The sequence below is a fragment of the Camelus dromedarius genome, chromosome 16 (assembly GCF_036321535.1).
Source record: "Camelus dromedarius isolate mCamDro1 chromosome 16, mCamDro1.pat, whole genome shotgun sequence".
Taxonomy (NCBI): domain Eukaryota; kingdom Metazoa; phylum Chordata; class Mammalia; order Artiodactyla; family Camelidae; genus Camelus; species Camelus dromedarius.
In genome coordinates this window covers 25,313,636-25,332,778 of record NC_087451.1, presented here as the reverse complement: position 1 = coordinate 25,332,778, position 19,143 = coordinate 25,313,636, and the positions used below count along the sequence as shown (strand labels likewise).

Genomic DNA, 19,143 nt, shown 5'->3' with positions numbered 1-19,143 from the left:
AAAAGAAAACCGGCAGCGCGAAGGGTGATGGCACCCAAGCTGCGGCAGCGTCTCCGGAAGGTGGACCCCGCAGGCGAGGCCAAACGGCCTATACCCAGAACAGAAGCGAGCTTTCCTCCAGCCACGCTGAGGACTGGCGTCCGGGAGCGCGGTCTCCACGTGCTCCTCGGCGCAGAGCTGCATTTCCTCGGGACAAAGAGCCACCCCCAGAGCCGACGGGACACGTGCGTCGAGGTTTCAGGAGAGCCCGAAGGGCAGGTTCTCGGGGAGCCGACTGCCCCTGGCGCCCGAGCGGACAGCCTGTCCCCCAGGACGGTGCGGGAGGAGCGACGACGCCCACACAGGCCACGGCGCCCCGGCCCACGGGCGCAGTCTTCCCCCGGGAAGACCGCGCGGGAGCCTCCGCGGGAAGAGCCGGGGGGGCGGGGGAGAGTCTGGGCGGGGCGGCCTGGCCCCCGCGCGTCCGGCTAGTAAGCGCAGGCCTGGCAGGGCGGTCTTCCACGGGCGCCCCGGGCGGGCGCGGCGGGCGCGGCGCAGGGGACGCGAGGGGCCCGGCTTCCGCGCGCGCGCACTGACCTTCAGGGGACGCTGCAGGCCGTCCGCGGCGGCTCCCGGGTGAGGCGGGAGGGGGAGCGGGAGCGGCTTTCCCCCGGCCCCTCCGCGCCCCGCGCCGCCCCCGCCGAACGCCGCGCCGCCCCGACTCTGTCGGCCTCCGCGGGCGGGGGTCCCGGCACGACGGCGGCCGGCTGCGGGTCACGTGGGCCGCTCTGGCCAATAGGGGCGCGGCTCGGGGTGGAGCCGGCCCGAGGGGCAGCAGTCCGGCAGTTGGCGGCGGAGCGAGCGAGCGAGCGAGCGAGCGGGCGGGGACGGAGGTGCGACCGGGGTCGAGGCTGGGGGTGGCGGGGAGGCACCCTCGCCCCGGCGTCCACTCGCCCGCCACGACGCCCGGTCTCCCCTCTACCCTCAGGATCCACAATGGAGCGCGAGGTCCAGCGGGTTCGCGCCGCCTTCCGGTCCGGCCGGTCGCGCCCCCTGACGTTCCGGCGGCAGCAGCTCGAGGCCCTGCGCCGTATGGTGCAAGAGCGCGAGAAGGACATCCTGGCGGCCATCACCGCCGACCTGAGCAAGGTGCGCCCGCCGGTGCTCCCGATCCCCCCGCCCCGCGCCCCCGGGTGTCCCGGATCCCCTCCCCCCGCTCCCCGGGCCTCCCGGACCCCGCCCCACGCCCCCGGGCCTCCTGATCCCCCCGCCCCGAGCCCCCCGGGCCTCCCGATCCCCCCGCCCCGCGCCCCCGGGTGTCCCGGATCCCCTCCCCCCGCTCCCCGGGCCTCCCGGACCCCCTCCCCCCGCTCCCCGGGCCTCCCGGACCCCGCCCCACGCCCCCGGGCCTCCCGATCCCCCCGCCCCGCGCCCCCGGGTGTCCCGGACCCCCTCCCCCCGCTCCCCGGGCCTCCCGCCTCCGCGGTTCCCCTTTGTGGATTACCTTTCCCGTTCTTGCCCGTTTTCTTGCTGCATTCACGGTCCCTTCCCTGGCGTTCATAGGAGTCCTTTGTACGTGCCGGGTCTCAGTAATTTGTCAGCTTCGTGTACAGCAGATACCTTCCTCCAGGACTGTTTCTTGTCTTCCCTTTGTCTGTGGTTTCCTACAGAGGCAGAGGCTTTGGGGTGGTCGCTGTGGCACTCACATTTCCCCCAGGACTTTGTGTCTCTGGCCTGTGCTCCTCCGACTCCAGTGCACTGGCCAGGCCCCCGGGGATCTTGTTTAAGTGCGCATGACGGTTCAGTAGGTCTGGGCAGGGGTCTGAGAACCTGAGTTTCTAAGGAGCTCCCAGGGCATACCTGCTGCCTGTTTTGGAACCATGCTCTGAGTAGCAAGGTTTTGGTCAGTGTTTAGGGTCTAAATATATTCTCCTGTATTTTGTAATAATATTGTTACCATTTTGTTTTTACTTTCTGTCTTCATTCTAGGGGTAACAAGCCTTGCTCTGGCTTTGTGAGACCCCCTTCCTCACTGGCCCCCCAAAGATTATTTTGAGGGGTAGTAAACGTGGGTAGTAACAACAGTAACTATGAAATTTCCTTTGTGGTAGTTTGGGTGGAGAGACTGTGACATCTAATAAACAAGGTGGGTTAAGTAAGACTCCAGAAAGTCTGGATTGTTTATTTTCCAAGCGTTTGTAAGCATATGTATAACAAAGAAGCACAATAAATGTCTTGCCCCTGAGGGTTTTACATTTGGCTGGGGAACAGAACATACACAGGTAAATGTGATTGTAGCTGTAAGCCAGCGTATTAAGGTTGAAATACTAAGATACAAGTGAAAGCATAGTTGCAGTGATTGATAAATGGCACACTTATGAACTAGGGAAGTCTCCCTGAAAGCTCATTTTTTCTTAAATTGAAGTGTAGTCAGTTTACAACATCATGTCAGTTTCTGGCCTGCGGCATAATAGTTCAGTCAGACATGTACATACATAGAATTGTTCTCATGTTGTTTCATTATAGCTTACTACAAGATACGGAATATAGTTCCCTGTGCTGTACGTTATGAAAGAGTTACTGTTTAAGCCTGGCTTTAAATGACCGATGTAGAGAGCGTGGACGTGTTACAAAGGGAGTTAGCAAGTCTTTACTGTGGGCTTGGAGAGGGCAGGCACAGCCTGCCCGGCAGACCACCTGGTCTGCCTACGCCAGCTGTCCCCGCGAGTGTGCCTGGCCGCGCGTCTCTGACGCGCAGGGCTGTTTATCACACTCATGAAGGTTGGCTGTGATTCTCTCGCAACAGAGTGAACTCAACGCTTACAGTCAAGAAGTCATTAGTGTTCTTGGGGAAATTGATCTCGTGCTGGAGAAGCTTCCCGAATGGGCTGCTGCGACCCCAGCCAGGAAGAACCTGCTCACCATGCTGGACGAGGCCTACATTCAGCCTGAGCCCCTGGGGGTTGTGCTGATCATCGGAGCCTGGAACTACCCATTTATTCTCACCATCCAGCCTCTGATAGGCGCCATCGCTGCAGGTCTGGTGTCAGTGTGTCTCCTGCCTTCTCAGAGGGAGGGGCTTGTCCTCTCAAGGTGGTTGTAAATTAAGGATAGTGTGTAATTAAATATATTCGCTTTGGTGGCTTGCCTTGGTTTGCTTATACAAGTGTATTGAGAATTCATTAATACTAGTATTACGCATTCCGTGAGCTCCAGAGATTTGCACAGTGACTATTTTTTGAAGCACATGGGGATGAACCTGTGAGGGTGTAGAGGCATGCGTGAGTTGACAGCCCAGGAGTCTGGAGTCAGGCGTCCGTACTCTGACGTGGTTTCCGGTGCCGGCTCTGCATTTGCATGAACCATTTGGTTCTGCCTGGCCAGTCTCATCCAGGTGAGGGCTGTGGGAGCATTGCTAGCTCAGATGTACAGCACCTGCGAGAGACTAGCTTCTCACTTCTCCAGGATCTAGATCAACAGCTTTGTGTTGACAAGGCTTCTTTGCCCAGTAATTCCGGGGTGAGCAGGAAACTCCAAGGGCGGGCATGAGTGAAGAGGGAGGGAAAGCTGGAGGCCTTGGGGAAGTGATGGAGCCTCTTGTCCCTGGGCATGGGGTGGGGGGCGGGGAGAGGAAGCGGGAGCAGGGGCAGGAGGAGGGGCTTGGCAGTGTCAGAGTACTTTGTCCTCACGTGGCTGTCAGGGTTACTCAAAAATGAGACAACACTGCCCTGCTTTCTGTTTTGTTTAGGAAATGCTGTGATTGTCAAGCCTTCTGAAATCAGTGAAAATACAGCCACTACCTTGGCCAAGCTCCTCCCTCAGTACCTAGACCAGGTAAGAGCGCGTCGGCCCGTCTTCAGCATGTGTGTCTGTCGCGGCAAGCCCACGTCTCGCCTTCTGCTCGTGCACTGTCGCCAACGGCCAGGCCTGCGGGTGCAGTCCCCTGGGGCCGCCCACCGTCGTCTTAGTAGGAGAAAGTAAGTTCAAGACGAGCTGTGAGAAGCTCAGCTGTTTACTTACACGGTTTCCGTGGAGCCTCCTCTGCTGCTTGAAATTTGGATCAACCTGTTTGATCTAACAGGATTTCAGGTGCATTCACTTTGTGAATGACTTAATGAGGGACTGGTACTGTGCTGGGCACTCTGTCTTAATGGCCTGTGGTTATGTAGGAACACTTCTGCTTTTAAGTGGGCATGTTTGTGCGTGAAAACTCCAGAAAGTGGCTTCCTGAACCAGAGTGTGGACCCTCACTCAGAGTCAAGGTGCCAGCGTTTAGGTTTCAGAAGCCAGGTAGAGAAAACCATCTCTGAGTCAGAGTGTGGTCCCTCCACGCAGGGGTCGGGGGGGCTCCGTTTGCTGCACTGAGGGGCGGCTGTGCGGCATCATGCCTGCAGTTGCACAGGTTACTTTCCAACAGCCCCAAGACCAGCCCCGGCTCTTGGAGAAACAGCGTTCTCTGCTGTCTCGTCACTGCTCCGGCAGCCCGCGGGGCAGTTTTTCTCTAAGAGCTGTGGGGCCCAGCTCAGAGGCATAGCGGAGACAGTGAGATGTCATGGACTGAGCAGGGTCGGGAACTGGAAGACAGAGGTTGCAGGGCCTTCTCCGCCCCGATGGGAGAGCGGCTCCTGCCCTGCCCACCCTGCCTGCTGGGGGACCAGCCCCACGTGCTCCGTAGGCTTAGCCGTGGGCAGGAGAAAAGGTGAAGCACTTGCTGGGCAGCTGAACTTCGAGTGACGGAGACCGAGTGGCAGCGCGAGGTCGCCAGTCGGCTGGGGTCAGCACCCATGCCTGAGATGCTGCCCACCGCCCTTGGCTTCTGTTCTGGGTCACTTTTCACATTGTTGTTGTCCAAGATGTCCCTCCCCTCTACCAGAAGCTCACAATAGCACGGGGCACGCGAGGCTCAGTCCAGAGCCCTGTGACTTCCCCCGGTGACGAGGGAAACGCAGGCTTGGAGGTGCGGGGCAGCCTGCCGGGGGGTCACACTGGCGGCTGACGGGGCCGGGCCTGACCGGCCAGACTTCCACACCGTCCAGTTGGTTCCTACCTTGGGCTGAGCCCCGCGCTGTCCAGGCTGGGACCGTCGCCCGTGGCCCGTGCCACAGTCACTGACAGCAGCCTCGTTCTCGCAAAGTCCGCCACTTGCATGGGCTGTCTCATGTGCTTCGTCTGCTCTCTTCTCCTTTGTGTCTCCATTGCTGGGCTCGGGGGGGAAACACTGGGCTCTGGTCAGTCCCACGTGGGTTTGGTTCTCAGATGCCACAAGACTCTTCTCCCCGGGTCCCCCGTCGGCCCTTCTTCCATTCTCCCAGGGGCCAGTCTCCATTTTCTCATGGTTTTACTGAATGCTACGTGTCTCTTTTGAAGAAGTGGCTCACGTTAGACAATAGGATTAATCTGGTGACACACAGATTTGTTTTTCCTTCTTTAAGGACCTATACGCTGTCATTAACGGTGGTGTCGAGGAAACCACAGAGCTTCTGAAGCATCGATTTGACCACATTCTTTACACGGGAAACGCCACTGTTGGAAAAATTGTCATGGAAGCTGCGGCCAAGCACCTGACCCCCGTGACTCTCGAACTGGGAGGGAAGAGCCCGTGCTACGTTGACAGAGACTGTGACCTGGACGTCGCCTGCAGGTGGGACTGGCTCTCTGGTTACCTGGGCTTTCCCAGCTCAGCAGAGACTTCCCTGACGGGCTAGCGTGGGCTCTTTGCACTGGACCCCGGCGCTCAGGTGGTTGGCATCTTCGCAGAGAATAGCACTCTTCCACAAAGTCCCCTGGTGCTGCCGCCAGGAGAGGTGAACACGAGGTCTTGAGGCCACGTGTTGTCCTTAGGAGGACTAAAAAGCTCTCTGTGTTCTCGGGATCGCTGATCTGGTGGGAAAGCTTCACTGTTCTGCTTGTAGGTGGTCCAAGGAGACGATGCAGAGTGCTGGGTGTGCCTCGTGAAGCCCTTACGTTCCCAAAGAAAGGGCGTCATGCTGCGCTCTTAACTGAGGTCCTTTGTTGGGAAAGCCAGTTCAACTCATGTTTTAATTCCGAGTAGCATCTTGCGTCTGAGAGCTAGGAAATGAAAGGTCTTGGGTCTCTCTGCTAAGGCAGGTTTGGCTCACAGCGAACCCACAACTGACCGTGCTCGGGCGATGCGCCGTCTCTCCCCCACACCAACCCCCCGACGAGGGAGGCGGGCAGGCGGCGTGGGCTTTAGGCTGGGGTCCAGGCTGGCCTCGTGAGTAGACATCTCCTTGCCGGAACAGGAGCCCCTGGGACAGTGGACTCCCATCCGTGCTCGGACGCGGCTTTCCACGGGGCGGGTTCCCGTCCTGCTCGGCCCCGACACGCTGGCAGCAGCCCTGGAGCCCCAGCCAGAGAGCTGCAGTCATGCACCACTCCTGTCCTCCCCGACGTCCTCTTGGCTGGGAGGGAGGACGAGGGCGTGGGGCTGCTGTCTCTCCCTGCCCCAGGGAGTGGCGCTGCTGCCGGTGAAGAGCCGCCCCTTGTGAGCTGGCGGAGGCCTTATCTGCTCCTCAGAACATCCTGTCGGCTGAAAATGCGTTCAAAGTTCCAGCCACCTGGTTTGGAGATGAGTGTTTGAAATGCTTTTGTTTTTCATAAAGATCACCAAGCACGCTTAGGCACACAGCTAGGTGGCAGATGAGAGCACGCAGGGCCGGGGCAGGTGGCTGAGCGCCGTGCCTGTGTGGTTTCCGCAGACGCATCGCCTGGGGGAAGTACATGAACTGCGGCCAGACCTGCATCGCCCCCGACTACGTCCTCTGCGAGCCAGCCCTCCAGGACCAAATCGTGCAGAAGATGAAGGACGCCGTGAAGGTCTGTGCTCAGCGCAGCTCAGTCGCTGTTTCCTTAGGGAGCAGGGTGAAGCCAGCTCCTCCAGGCGCCACCCCTCCCCCGGCCCCTCCCCCGGAAGATTCCAGTCGCGCCTGAGATGAGTCAGTTTCCTGGCTGATGAGCAGTGCCCCACACACCTGCCGTAGAAGGCCTGCGCGCGCGGAGTTGGGCTGGTGGCGCGCGCCCTGAGACCGTCCAGGCACTAGTTCCTGATCGATGCATTAGCTGTAGCACACGCTTTAAAGACAAGCTCAGTAACCACGTGGTCGGGAAGGCGTCACCCGCCCTTCGGGCGCAGGCACAGGCCCTTGACAGATGTGGCCGTTGCTGGTCGAGGGTCAGTTCTCAGGTGTGCAGAGGGCCAGGGAGGCCAGCAGTCCGGAGGAGTGACTTAAGTTAAACACCTCTCCACGGCGTGCTCTTGACGCAGCTGTCGGTCCTTCTGGGTGTTTGAAGTGACGGTCTCGAGTGAGGGAGTTGAGGCCGCCTGGCGGTGTCCCAGGCCCAGCCTGACGACGTGCAGGGTTTGGGCTGGAAGGGAGGGTGGGAGAAGTTGCGGGAAGAGGCGCAGCGCCCCCACCAGGTGCTTCCTGAGCGCCAGTGGGGAGGCTTGGGACCCTGAGGCGCACGGCTGTGACTGGGGAGGGGAGCTGTGCGAGACGCGGGGGTCTGAGGGGGAAGACGGGCCAGACAAGGAGACCGTGGAAGGGGGCTCGTCCAGGCTCTGGGAACGGGGGCTCCAGGATACTTGTGGGACTGGAGACTCCCGGGGATTAGAGACGATGTGCCTGGTAGAGTGCGGTGCTGAACGCGGTTCTGAATGCAGTTCAGGGGGAGGCCCCCTGCCTGCCTTTGAGGCTTTCTGCTCTCAATGCAGGGCTTTTCCACCGAGGTCAGCTAGGAGCCCTTGAGACAATGTCCAGTCCTCACCCTCCAAAGAATGTGATTCAGGGGCCTGGGGTCTGCAGGGGACTCTGAGGTGCAGCCCATGTTGAAAACCACTGTGATGGCCCCGGAGCTGGGGCCCAGGAGTATGCATTTCACCAGGCTGCCCTGGGCCTTCTCATCGCACAGACGAGGCTGGCGGGCGGAGGGCGGCGGGCAGTGCTCACTTCCGTCAGGCAGGAAGTTGAGAGCTCCCACGAGGCTTTGAAGTGACGCCACAACTCAGAAACTTGGTGTTTGTTTTATGTAATAAACACTGATTGAATGTTTTTTGAGGTTCTTTTACTTTGAATAATTTACCAAAACTGTGTTCTGGTTTCGCAATGATCTGTGCCATGTGGAGATTCCAGTCTAGAGAAGATACAGCACAGTGAAGTGCAGAGCTCGGCGGAGGGTCCCGCAGACCGCCCCGGACACTGCTGGTGCGGGGGCAGTGGCTCCCTGCTGCGGGCCCCCAGCTCCCGGCGTGGGGAGCGGAGCCGCGGCTGGTGCGCGGGCGCACGTGCAGCCCTCTGCACCCCCCGGGTCGATGGGGGATCTGTGTGCGTGCTTCAGCCCTTATCCTTGACCTACCAAAAAACTTGGGGGTGGGCGTTGTATTCTGTGGACAGAAAACCCGATTCGGGGGCATGAGTGAATTTTATAGTTACTGAAGAAATTTAACGTGTGGGTCTTTTGTGACAATTAAACACTATTATTTTAAACAGGAATTTTATGGAGAAAATATAAAAGAGTCTCCTGACTACGAGAGGATCATCAACCTCCGCCACTTTAAGAGGATTCTGAGTTTGCTGGAAGGACAGAAGGTGGCGTTCGGCGGGGAGACCGACGAGGCCACGCGCTACATAGGTGACGGGAGCCTGCCTGCTCGGGGCGGGGGGGGCACTTCCACGGGTTCATTGACACTGGTTACTGACCCTAAACAAACTACCGGACGGGGAGTGTTTAACGCTGCTTTCTGGTTTGCTGCTCCCTTGTAAACCTGCATGTGTGATGATTGCACCTCTGTTGCACCTGCCATTGATATTCACACACACGCTTCATCTCGCTTTTCCTTCCTGGCAACCTTGAGAAGCAGAACTAAACTGTGTCATTATTTCCAGTTTCGGGCTGGGGAAAGGGCTCAGGGAAGGAGGCAGCTCGGCCACGACCCTACAGCTGGCAGGGGCAGTTCCCGTCCAGAAGCACTGTGCTCCCCTGTCACGCTCGGCCCCATTGCGTGTTTACTGCCTTCGTGGTTTTTATCTTTAGCCCTGAGTAAGCAGTACTTCTAAATCTTAAACACACTTACCTAAAGTAACATACGAGAGGACAGAAGAATCACACACAGCTGGGAAAGCTTCTCTGCATCTCTCTGCTTGCCCTGTCTTATCAGAGGATGCACACGTCACGAAAAATCCCCGCTTCTGAAAAGCAAACTTAAAGGACGTAGGTTGTGTGGAGAAGCGTGAGGAGCAGTCCCAGAGTGCTCCTGGGTGTCAGTTCAGTGGCTCAGTCACACCCTCAGGACCCCCGTTCTTTCATCTTGTGTCCTACCGTCCTCCACACGTGGACTCTGCCCACATCTCCGCTGGTCAGTGGCCAGAGGTCTGTCGTGATCAGCTCAGACCAGCTGGGGACTTTCCCCTGACCTGGGGTCCGGGTCCTCTACACGTGGCTGTGTAGAGCGGGATGGACACCCAGACCACCTTGGTCCTCCAACCCAGGGATGCAGCGGGCAGTGCATTTGGGGGAGCAGCTGTGCACCCCTGGAGTGTGCTGGAAGGAGCTGTGCTCCGCCACGTGGCCAGGACAACCTAGTAGAGACCGAGGGCGAGCAGAGCAGACTCGGTGTCGGGTGTCCTCTCCTGCCGTTGAACGCCCGCCCCTCTACGGGGCTCTCTGCACACTGCGGCTTGGGGGCGCCCTTGGTGTGGCCGCTGGAGCTCTGCAGAGCTCTTGCGCATCCGTGCGGCCCTCCTCTGTCGCTTCCCCACAGTGCACGGAGTGCTGAGCCAAGGCCTGGGGGACCCCACCCTTTTAACTGTTTTCCAAACTTGGCAGAGCTTTGGTACAGTTCAGAGAGCTCATATGCAGGAAAGCACTTGAATTAAGAAGTGTTGGCTGGACCCACAGAGGGACTATCTGCCTCCCAGAAAGACCCGTCCACAGAAAGATGTAACCACATGCACCTGTTAACGTGCGAGGGTGGCGCTGACAGGCTGAAACACAAACAGGACTTACTCTAGTCTGTGTCTCTGCCTTGGTTTGCACAGGGACCCCCGGTGCACGTGCTTGGAGACGTGGACTGTGCACGGCTCTTCCGCGCTCTCGGACTCTGTTCAGCAGACGACACTTGGGTGGGAGTGGGAGGGGGCTGTGGTGACCCAATGAGGCAGAGCTGCCTGAGGGCTGGCCTGTCCCTCTTCTCCGTCAGTGCTTTCATTTTGCTTGTTTCTTTTCAGCCCCAACAATACTCACTGACGTTGATCCTGGAAGCAAAGTGATGCAGGAAGAAATTTTTGGACCAGTTCTTCCGATAGTGCCCGTGAAGAGCGCCGAGGAGGCCGTGCGGTTCATCAATGAGCGGGAGAAGCCCCTGGCTCTCTACATATTTTCTCAGAACAATAAGGTAAACTTCGTAGCGGACAGGTGGCTCGCTGTCATGAGCCACGATCAGAAATAGTGCTTTCTTTGCTGTAAAGCACATGGTGATTGTTTCTGTGACGCTGGAGGCCCGCCAGCGAGGCTGGAGCGCCGCCTTGGGTAACCAGGCCCTGGGGTTTTCACCATAACCGCTCCCACACTCCCTGGGGCGAGAGCCGAGTCTTCAGCGTAAATGTCACAAGTCTTACGACCCGTAACACCCCCCGGTACTTGGGAGACTTTCACGGGCCCAGATGAGAAGCCCTTCTGCTGTGAATCCACAAGGCCTTCCTGCGGAAGAGCCGTGCCCTCACCCCGTGGTGTCCACGCCCCCCGGCGGGGCTGTGCGGGTCAGAGATCACCTGCACCGCTGTGGAAGTGGTCGTGAGGGCTCGGACTCGAGTTTCCACAGCTGCCTTATCTTGTTGGAGCAGTGGCCACACCACGTCACACCGGGCCGAGCGGCCCTTCTGCCCCTGTGTGGCTTGCTCATCCGTACCCGAGGTGACTGGCTGCTGCGAAGGGACAGTGGCCTCACAGTGGGCCAGTGGGTTCCGGAGTCCCCTGAAGAAAGGGGAAAACTCAAGAGGAAGGTGCAGCCAGGCGGGGTCTGAGGAGTCCCCAAATGATGGGTTTCCTGCAGAGCCTCCGATGGCAACGTGCAGGTGGGCGTGGCAGCTTGTAGAGCGCGGTGCTGGCGGGACCTGGGTCTGAGGCCCGCCAGGTGAGACGAGCGTGCGGGGCTCAGTTCAGAACAGGTCGGTAAGGCAGCGGTCCGACAGCTTAAATGCCCAGAGAGAGCAGTGGGGGGGGGGGCGTGCAGTGCCACAGTCAGCGGCGGCATTCACTACGAAGGACTCTCGGCTGGTTGGCGGCAGGGGATGTGACGTTTACCAGTCAGGTGTCGTTGCGCCTCTTCGGGTCTTGGGCCAACCAACAGTTTTCTTCAAAAACAGGATGCCAAATCTGAAACTGGAAATATTTTTCACATTCAGTAAACATGAAATGGTATCTGTTAATCATGTGCTGTCATTTAGGGCAGAGATAGAAAAATACTAACATTTTTAAAGACCAGAGTGTAGTCTGAACTGTCCCTGATCAGATGGCTGCAGCCGTGGCCTCCCTCCAGGGACTGGATGTGCATCCGAGCATCAGCTACCCATCACAGTCACTGAACGGACCAACTGTAGGTCCCCGGTGTTGGGCTAGCTGCCCCCAGCCTGGAGGGGGCCGCAGGCCGCGAGCCAGGACTGCGTTCTGTTCCGTCCCCAGCTCACCAAGTGGTTGATCGACCACACGTCCAGCGGGGGTGTCACCGGCAACGACGTGATCATGCACTTCATGCTCAGCTCCCTGCCCTTCGGAGGAGTGGGTGAGTGCCCCCGGCCGCCTGCACAGCGCGCCACCCCTCACGCAGACATCGGGTGTCACATGAGTTGATGAGCTTCCTCTTTTTTTTTCCTAACGGGGACTGAGTGACAGGCTCACCTGCCCGGAGCTGACAGCAGCCGAGGCTTCTGCTGTCCCTCTGCTGGCTGCTCGGTGCCCACCGCGCCGCCCCCAGCCCTCCGCCGGGAGCGGCCGCTCCTTGAACTGTTTCACAGCTGAGGAGAGCAGGGCTCCCCGTGCTCTCGGGAGGCCGGGCAGGAGGAGAGTCATTCTCGGTGAAGCTCAGGGACACAGCCTGGTGCCCCCTGCCCCCTCTCAGCTGTGACCTGTCTTCCTCTCACCCCAGAGATGATTGATGCAACTTCTTTTTTTCCTTCAGGCCATAAGGTGGTAGACTTGTTTGTTATCTAATAGAGATATTTCAAAATAACAAACACATCAAAGTTCTCACAACAAGAAGCAACCGGTATAAAAGCTTCCATCTTAAAAGCTCCTGCTTCAACTCTCCCTCTGTGTTGCATAAACAATCACTCGCTGGGGGTGGGGTGGCCCAGTGTAGCAGGACCACCTGCTCCTGATGGAGGCAGGCCTGTCCCCTGGTTCCCCTGGTAGCCACGTGTCCCTTCCGGGAATGTGAACATACTGCCAGCGTCTGACCCTGTGCTGGCATGTGTAGGGGCGGGGGAGCTGGCAGGTGCAGGGACAGGGCAGGACCAGGCTGGAGCTGGCGATGCAGGGAGTGGGGACTGAAAGGAAGGAAGGTTGGTGGGGTGGGGGCTGGAGTGGCCATCATCCTGCTGCCCCGATACTTAAAGGATTAGACTCTGCCGCCCCGAACCCCACCTCACCTCACCACTGCTGCACCAGGGCTCCCACAGGCACGTCCAGTGACGTGGGTTTGGTCCCTCTCCCCTGTCACCAGGCGGCTTGTGGCAGCATTGCCGTAGCCTCTCCTCTGACAAAACACACCTTGTTCCCTGAAATGCAGAAGGAATATAGCCTTTTCAAGAAAACTTGGCAAAGATGGAAGAGCCCAGAGAGTAAACGCACAGGTCGCCCGCACCCTGCTAGCTGAAGGTCACCTCTCCCCCTCGGGCGTGCGGAGTGGTGCGGCATTCCCGCGCCAGCATGCTTGTGTCTCCGTCGTCCTGGCTGCTCACTGTCCCAGTGTGAATGCGGCGCATTTGCTTGACTTCATTCCTGTGTCGGTTTTTTGCAATTTCAGGGGCTTTGGGGGGGGGTATTATGATTCTAATATATTTGGAGGCAATTTCTGACTATTCCCTTAGGAAAAGCGTCTAGAAACATAATTGCTGTACATGTTTTAAATGAAGTGCATTTTTATGCTCATTCTAAAAGTAATACAGGCCTTTTGGGAAAGGGGGCAAAACAGGACCGAAAGGCATAAGGAAATGTACCACCCCGCCCAGGCGTGTGCACGGGTAATACTTTGGCACGTAGTTTAGTTTTTTCTTTGACGTGCTTATATTTGATACACATTGCCAAACTTCCCTGTGGCTTCAGCTGTCCCCTAATGGATGCACCAGAGCCCGGGCCGTGCACACCGTGGAGCAGAGGAGTGAGCCTGGCCCAGGGCACAGCTTTCTCAGCGGGCTCAGCACCACCCAGCGTATGGCCTGCACCCCGGGCTGGGTTACTTCCCAGGAGCCTGGAGGGGAGGGAGCTGTGGCCCAGCCACGTGTGATGGTGGGGAAGGGCGTACGCAGCCCTCGGGGTCGGACTGGCCTGGGCTCACGTTCGGACTTTGCATCCTTCACCCTGGGCAGGTCACCTGACCCTGCCCAGCCCCCTTTCCACTCAGGAGTTGGGGTGACGATGCTGTGCACAGCGGGGTGGGGGGACGGTGAGCCTGGGCCGACACAGCGATGGTGACCCAGGGAGCTGCGGCCCCTGTGACGGGGTCGCCTCGCCGGGGTGCGGGGAGGTTGTGCAGGGCTGGAGGAGTCAGTGGCCGGCCGTGGCGCTCGCACCCACAGTGGAGCCTGTCCCCTCTGTTCCCTCGTTGCAGGTTCCAGCGGGATGGGAGCTTATCACGGGAAGTACAGCTTCGATACCTTTTCTCATCAGCGTCCCTGTTTATTAAAAAGCTTAAAGAGAGAAGGTGCTAACAAACTCAGATACCCTCCCAACAGCCCGTCGAAGGTGGACTGGGCAAAGTTCTTCTTGTTGAGACGGTTCAGCAGAGGGAAGCTGGGCCTCCTGTTACTCACGCTCCTGGGCGTCGTGGTGGCCGTGCTCATCAAGGTGAGTCCCGGGGCTGCCGGCCACGTCTCTTCTGTCTTAGGGGCGCCTCTGCTTTTATAAGTCAGTTCTCTCCTGCTGCCTCTCGGGCCGGTGAGCTGCAGCCTGCTGGCCAGCCCCAAGCCCTGGGAGCATCTCTGGGCTTCTGTCCCCAGCGGCAGAGCCGAGCCCTGCGGCCCAGCAGCCCGGTCCTCTGGAGCCATGTGCGGCCCCGGGCTGAGCGTTTCTGCCCTGGAGGCCGCGCCTGTGGGACTCTGAGCATCCTTCACTGCTGGTGTCTGTTTCAGTTTTGCTCTTTGACGTGCATGAACCCACAGGCCGCGCCGTGGATGGGAGGGTGCTGGTGTCAGGCGCGGTGGGGACGCAGCTTTGGCAGAAGCAGCTTGAATGTTTTTCCTCCCAAGTTGATGGCCACGTTGAGCTTGTCTTTGTGCCTAGACGTGGGCAGGCCGCGAGGCCCTTGAGACACCTGGTGTCCCCAGGACTACTGGCGGCCCCATGGCTTGGAGAACGCCCTGGGTGACGGCAGCTGAGATGAGGTGGGGGCGGTGGTGCCCTTGGAGCTCCCGGCCAGCCAGCGAGACACGCTGAGGATTCTGATGACGTCCATGAACAACAGGCTTGGGAGAGAAGCGAGATCCAAGCAGTTAATGCGAACAGCTGTTTATCTCGTATTCTGTGTAAAATCTGGAAGGAGGTTGGCTCACCCTGCAGTTATTACAGCTCTGGTGGAACCGGAGGTCCCAGTTGCATTTGAAGTCCCTTGGATTTTCTCAGAGATACCAGGCTGGGCTGCAGAGAAGGGCCCTGGTGACTTTCCCGGTGGTTCACAGACGGGGCCGCCCGCCGGGCGCTGTCAGCCCGGCTCCATCTGCTGAGAGGAGGTGGGGCTCCTGCCTCCCTCCCTTCTGTGACGTGGGCCCACAGGGGGCACGCTTCCTTCTAGTTGTTTGCTCGTGTACGCTGGGAGGCTTACAGCTTATTGAGAAAAGGGTGTTTACCTTGCTTGTCAGACATCTGGGACCTGGGCCTGGAAGGAGTGTTAAAGGTTAGCCACAGCTTTTCAGGGTGAGGTGGGTTGCTGGAATCCTGAGAAATGTGCAGGCACGGTGGCTGGGTCCGGGCAAAGCACAGCTCACTTCCAGAAACGGACAGTCCCGTGTGCACCAGCCGTCCTGGGGGAAGTGCTCGCTGGCCCGTTCAGACCTAGTCTCCATTCTGTTCCATAATTTGAGGATAATCATAAAAAGCTCTAAGTCACTTTCTGTTTTGTTTTGGTTTTTAAGAACAGTTCAACTTAAGAGCTCAAGTAGCAAGCTTAGTGAATCAGGACATGTTGTGGGATTTAGAATTTTCTGTTCTTTTTGCTGCGTCTTCCTGAGAGGAGGGGTGTGCTTGGGTCACTGGTCACTATCTGCCTGTCTTGCTCTTTTCCTAAGACATTGGTCTCAGGCATCTTCTTGGTCAGGATGGAATTTCTCAGCCTCATGGAAAACTCAGTGGTCCAGGCAGGCGTGCTCCCCAGACCGGCCACGTTCCCAGGAAGGCCTCACAGGTGACTCCCATGCCAGACGGGGGGGGGCAGAATGGCCTGCCCAGAGTCCCGAGAAGGGTTTGGCAAACAAGCCTTTCTCTGTTAGTGTCTGGGAAGTAGCAGCCTATAAAAACGCGTATTTAGCTGAAAACAAGAAAGTACAGCTCTGAGGCTGACCTAATTATGGCTGTGGGCAGGGCCTGTTCCGAGGCCACGCCGGCCGCAGCCCGCCCCTCTGTGGAGGAGGGCACGGGCACCCGGCGGCCCGGCCGGCGCCCACCCAGCTCCCTGCCCCCCTTGCTGCTGCGGCGGTTTGGGCTCAGTGTGAGGCGAAGACAGGTCTGGGGTTCTCCTCTCCGCTGCTGCTCTGCGCTGCTCTCTGCACCCCTGTGCTCTTCTGATCGAATCTCCTTTAAAGGAAACGAACCTAAATTTAACACTTACTTGAGAAATTTTTATTGGTTAAAATTGCAAACAGTTTTCTGTAATTACTTTTCTGCTCTTAGTTACTTAGCTTTGTGCTTGGATGTGGTTTTAGTTTTCAGTTTACCAGAACTGGAATGGCTTTGGAACATTTTAAAATGGGAAATTGAAAGCAGCGATGATCAGTCTAAAGGTAGCACGGTAGAATCTGAGCAGAGTTTTCTGTGTGCATTTCAAAGTGCAAAACAGCAAGGTCCACTGTCTGACCTACAGCGGAAAGAGTATAAGGGGAGCATCTGCGTATGTACGTGCACAACTGAAGCGCTGCGCCGTACGCCAGAGGTTAACACAGCATTGCAGATCGACTGTGCTCCAATAAGAAGTAAATAAACGTATACACAGAAACAAAGTAGGCCCCGGTGAAGCCTGTCGTAAGCTACAGGAGGCACTGTGCAGGCTTTAAAACGCTGAGGAACATTAAAGTTTAAAATGCATAAATGTCATACGCCCTTTGAAAATTAAATACGACCTTTGAACTCAGGTTGTGGCTCGCCTCTTCAGCCTCGGGGGGTTTCAATTAAATTCATTGCTACTTGGAAATTTGAGAAGCAGAATTTTGTATCAGTTTTCAGATTTCATGTGGAAACTTGAACCTCCTGCTTAACAATGCCAAGACAGTAAAAAAGTATTCTCAATCCTGTCCCCACTCTGACGGCGCTCCTTGGTGCCGGCCAGACCCCGACCAGCCCCACCTGCCTTGTTACTGTTGTCGGGGGCACGGGGGGCGGTGCAGTCTCTCCTCCTCAGCCCACCCCACCCCACTTAGACTCCTTAGGGACCCGTGGGCCATGTTTCTCCAGCGCGTTTAGCGTCACTTAGGACGGGACGTGTTTGTCAGAGTCCCGATAGTGGGCTCGTTTCCAGGGCTGGCTGGGTGGGTTTTTAATCCAGCAGAGTAACCTGGATTCCTTTCTGCTCTCTGCAGGCTGGACACTGCTGAAGAGCGATCCTGTTCCACCTCCTCGTCTCTACTGAATTATTCTTCTTTTAAATAATTAATGAGCCAATGATTTTTAAATCCTACCAAAAATAGAAAGTTTGCAAATGCACCGTAATCGAACCTAAAGGTCATTGCCACTCACCATTAATCAAACCTGCCATCTCAGCCAAGCCCCAGCACGCCCCACCAGAAGCGAGGACGCTCTGAGGATCCGCATTCCACGGTGCTCCCCAGATCCTGGAGCTCTGGGCTGGGGAGGAGAGTGTGCTGGGTAAACCCCAGCTCCAGAACCTGCTCCGTGACTCCTCCACTCCAGTTCACGGAACACGGGACCCCTCCCCCCACTGGCATTGCTCTGTGAAGCCGTCCAGAGCTCAGCTGTCCAGGGATGTGAGGCGAGGTCTTTCCAGCCCCGCTTGAGGTTCGAGGACTAGGAGTGGGGGGTGGGGACGTGGGTCCCTGTCCCTCACCTGCTGGGACTTGACCTGTCCTGCAGGAGGCAGCCCTCCTTTCTCATCCATTCTCCGTCCTGCCTTGTATTTGTGACCATCTGTTGTGGGGTCCACTGTGACTGACGTCCCTCAAAGCATCTTGTAAGTCCTAGGGTCTCCTGGAAGACAGTTGCCAATTTCATGCAAGTGTCACCTGTCATTTTTATGGTGCCGGAGTTGCAGAATTCTGCCCCTTATTAAAACCTAAATGGCATTTTTTCATGCTGTAATCAAGGTACTTATAACAGTACCTACCCTTCATAGCGCCTTAAAGTTGCGAATGGGTCTTCAAGGACAAATCTTTGTTTCTTATTTCTGTAGCACAAGGGAAGTAAATTTCACTTTTTTAAACTTGAGAGCAAGCTTCTGAGTAGATTGGGTCCACAGAACTTACCGAGGGGACCATCTCCCATCGTGGCCAGGAGGCCTTGGATAGTCACCACTGCAGCCTGAGAGCCTCGGGGGGCAGGGGGAGGGGTCTCCTGGCTGCAGGGCCCACCCTCCCCGCCCTGAACACTCAGCAAGAGAACATAGCTCACCTTCCACTGCGTGTAATCAGCTCTGGAATGAATCTGTTCCATTACCGCTGCCTGAAGCATGTCACGTCTTCATCACGGGGTGAGGTGTCAGGAATTAATCACTAGGCTAGTTTAGGGAAAAGCTGCTTAAACATGGCTTTCGCTATCAGAATAATCGATCATAAAATGTCTTAAACGTCAAGATGGAATTTTTGTTTGGTATACTAAATTGTACGTTATAATTTCTAGTTAAACTAAATTATTGGCTTGTCTAGTATATTTCTGCTTCAAAATAAATAAATATATTTGATAAAATTGGCATGAACTGTAATAATATTCTTACTCAGATATGCCTTGTTGGAGCCAGTTCTTTGAGCATAAGTTTTCTCCAACTCAAAATCCATTTTTTGCCTTTATCTATTGGTCAACTTTAAAATATGCGTTCTCATTTTAAATTCTTAGCTAAGAAGATTTTCACAAGATTTACTTAGTTATTTGTGGAGTTTTTTTAAGTTATCTATATAGTAAATAGGTTTTTTACAACTCTTTCTTTCCCATCTGCTGCTCTAAAACAAGTGTTCCTGTAAACGCATGCAAGGACACCAGGCCCGTAAGATCCCACACACAAGCTGGCCCCGGCACCGACCCCGTCTTGCAGGGGTTTGTGAAGCACACGGCACGTCACAAGTCGGGGTCTATAACTGAGGAGCTCCCGTGTGTTGTCTGCTGAGTGCACTTGAGCGGGGAGTCCCTTTTCCTCAGTGCCTGTCAACCTTAGAACACACGGCATGGCTTGTCTGCTCTGTCCCTGAAGTGCACACGCTCACTAAGGTGTGTTGCTGACAAGGACACAGGCCTCTCTGCCTGTGGGCGGGGCCTGGGGCTGGGTCCACGCTGCTGACTCTTCAGTGCTGGGGTTGCACTCTGCTTCCTTTTCTCCTCCTGCCGCAGTCAGGAAGTGTTTAGTGAATGTGTATAGTGAAAAGCTATAAGCTATGGACACTGAAGGGACTGCCCCCACTGCCTGAAGTCACCAGTCCCAGCCTCGAGCATCCTAGGATTTGGATCAGCCTCAGATTCCATCCCGGGGCTACAGCCAAATGCCCTTGTTTCTATCATTGC

The 19,143-nt window shown here is 56.9% G+C and overlaps 1 protein-coding gene across 1 annotated transcript; it reads left to right on the top strand.

Annotated features, from left to right (window-relative positions):
- Positions 1 to 792: 792 nt before the first annotated feature.
- On the top strand, positions 793 to 18,340 carry ALDH3A2 (aldehyde dehydrogenase 3 family member A2). The gene is made up of 11 exons (XM_031467532.2): positions 793 to 872; positions 968 to 1,128; positions 2,786 to 3,017; positions 3,728 to 3,813; positions 5,412 to 5,620; positions 6,699 to 6,816; positions 8,487 to 8,628; positions 10,224 to 10,390; positions 11,677 to 11,776; positions 13,823 to 14,058; positions 16,998 to 18,340. Exons 2-11 carry the CDS (start codon positions 976 to 978, stop codon positions 17,010 to 17,012), a joined length of 1,458 nt encoding a protein of 485 aa, XP_031323392.2. The 5' UTR covers positions 793 to 872; positions 968 to 975; the 3' UTR covers positions 17,013 to 18,340.
- The last annotated feature ends 803 nt before the right edge of the window (positions 18,341 to 19,143 follow it).

Coding starts and splice junctions, on each gene's coding strand:
- ALDH3A2 (XM_031467532.2), top strand. CDS start 976: ATGGAGCGCGAGGTCCAGCGGGTTCGCGCCGCCTTCCGGTCCGGCCGG. Junction 6,817..8,486: donor AGATGAAGGACGCCGTGAAG/GTCTGTGCTCAG, acceptor TATTTTAAACAG/GAATTTTATGGAGAAAATAT. Junction 11,777..13,822: donor CCTGCCCTTCGGAGGAGTGG/GTGAGTGCCCCC, acceptor CCCTCGTTGCAG/GTTCCAGCGGGATGGGAGCT.